A 2,226-nucleotide genomic window follows, 5' to 3' on the forward strand; every position below is an offset into this window, starting at 1 on the left:
ATTGTGAAGCTGAAAGTGAAAAGTGCAATGTTTTTTTTTTTTCAAGCGGATTTGTTCTGCTTAATCTCAGCACCTAGGGAATGAGTGAAAAGTGGAGGCCTGTGACTAAACTACTGAATATTGTACCCCCTTGTGGGTCATCCAGGAAGTGGACCTAACTTATAACAAAGGACCTTATCTTCAACACTTTACTTTAGGAAGTAAGTAAGTGCCAATGAGTTTCTTGTTCTCATTTAATGACCTTCACAAATCAAATCAAAACATAAACATACATTGTAAATCAATTCAAACAGACAAAAAAGGCTCTTGATGAGTTTGACATCAGACAGTTCTCTGTGCCGCCCCCACTCTGGGCTCACTGTGGGCCACTCAGCTGTGCCCTCTCCTCCCTGTAGCCCTTCATCAGCTGATTGATCAGAGTCAGTTCGTTCTCCCGTTTGACTGGGTACAGTGGAGGGAATGGGTTACCCTTGTACTCCAGCACAGCCATGGAGGCCCGGTCCAAGTTCTCCCTGTTGGGAAGTCGGGCCAGGCGTGTGTAACCCTTGACCTGGTTCTCGAATCTGGGTGCCAAGACCTTGAAAAGCTTCGGGAGCAAATCCTTTTCCTGTGAATATGGAGGGGAAAAATAACGATATCAAACCACAACCCAAAGTTTCTCAATGCATTACAAATGTAAGAGTGCTGAGCTCAAACTCTAAGCTATGACAGGCTTCACAGCTAGATTGAAGTCATGGAAAATGAGCTGCACTTAACATACCGTGAGCCAGAAGTTGGCCATTTGCATCGCTCTTACGTCCGTGTCTCCTCTCTTGGCATAGTCAATCAGCTGAAGTGAAAAGAGAGATCTATTAACATGGACTCATGACAAAACTTCAACAAGTTATTAAACCAGTAGAAAGCTGCCTCCCTCCAAAAGCACAGATAACGTTACAACCTATAATAATACAATCACTGCCAGACACTGGTTTAACTTTATAAGTAAAATAACGTTAGTTGCTTTATAGTAACGTTAACTTAAGCTCTTAGTAAAGTAAAGCAACGTGGACCACCTTGGTAGCACGTCAATGTTGTATACTCATAAGACAAGGCTCACTTTATCGGCGTAGAACTGGACCTCATCTGCCCGTGCCCGTGTGGTCTCTATTCTCTCATGCCGAACCAGTCCTGTCAAAATGTTCCGGAGCATGTTGATCCGAGACTCGGGTCCCAGACCCATTTTACGGGCCACACGGCCATGGATATCAGAGCTTGCAAAGTGAGTCGCATCTTCCAAGCTAGCCCACGTTTAACTGGTTTGGAGAACGGACCTGCTTAACTGTAACTCTTCCTCGAGGATATTAATACATTAAGTAAGACAGACGCAAGTTACTGTGTAATTACAAATGTTAACATAACACTTAGATGTATGATATGTACACTTGCTAGCTAACAAGCTAATGTCATAACACGCACAGGCTTCTTTGACATTGTCTGTCCGGTTGTATAATAGATCCGACTGGACGACTGCTCCCTTTCCAATCGTTCCGCCTTTGACTGTGGGGTCTCGTAAACCCACGTTCAGCCAACTTTGCATTTATCGTCATCTTTGTGTACATAAATGACAGACACAGACAATTGTAATATGCCTTTCAATTTAAAGGCATAGTCCATGATGTTTACCCCATTTTGTCAAATGCAGCAAAATTCTACTCATATTCCTCTACCTTTCCCTAAAAAACAACCCCGGTGTTCATGCACAGTCCTGGCTATGCAAATGGAAAACAAAGTAGTTTGGACTGTTCCAGCCAATCAACAACAAGGGGTGCACATGCGCCAGGCCCCATAGTGGTAATGTCGCACAGGCCACGTGGTCGTTTTGGCACACAAACCCACAATGGAAATGGCACATGCGCCCCCAGTCCTTTTGCCACGTTGGTCCATGATGCTACTGGCACATGGGTGCATAGACTCCACGGCTGTTGTGGTGCACAGGCCTCACACAGGGGCAGAGCAACTCAGGAGCAGGGTTGGAACCTGCTGCCTTTCATCTTGTCACGCGTAGACCCCAGAGTCGTTTTGGCACACAGGCCCACGGTCATTTTGGCACACAGGCCCCGCGGTCGTTTTGGCACACATGCCCCGCGGTCGTTTTGGCACACAGGCCCTGTGGTCGTTTTGACCTGGTGGAAATGGCACATGGGCCCCTCTGTCGTTCTGGTGTGCCGGCCCCACAGCCCTTCTGCC

The 2,226-nt window shown here is 46.5% G+C and overlaps 1 protein-coding gene across 1 annotated transcript in view; it reads right to left on the reverse strand.

Annotated features, from left to right (window-relative positions):
- Window positions 1-1,512, reverse strand: part of LOC116220252 (39S ribosomal protein L17, mitochondrial-like) — a 1,912-nt gene extending 400 nt beyond the window's left edge. Inside the window, 4 exon segments of the mRNA XM_031565643.2 lie at window positions 1-607; window positions 761-829; window positions 1,097-1,242; window positions 1,245-1,512. The exon segment at window positions 1-607 is cut by the window's left edge and continues 400 nt beyond it. Of these exon segments, the coding sequence (XP_031421503.1) occupies window positions 356-607; window positions 761-829; window positions 1,097-1,242; window positions 1,245-1,269 (492 nt within the window). The 5' untranslated portion in view covers window positions 1,270-1,512 and the 3' untranslated portion in view covers window positions 1-355.
- Between the last annotated feature and the right edge of the window lie 714 nt (window positions 1,513-2,226).

Source organism: Clupea harengus, chromosome 4 (genome assembly GCF_900700415.2).
Source record: "Clupea harengus chromosome 4, Ch_v2.0.2, whole genome shotgun sequence".
NCBI lineage: Eukaryota > Metazoa > Chordata > Actinopteri > Clupeiformes > Clupeidae > Clupea > Clupea harengus.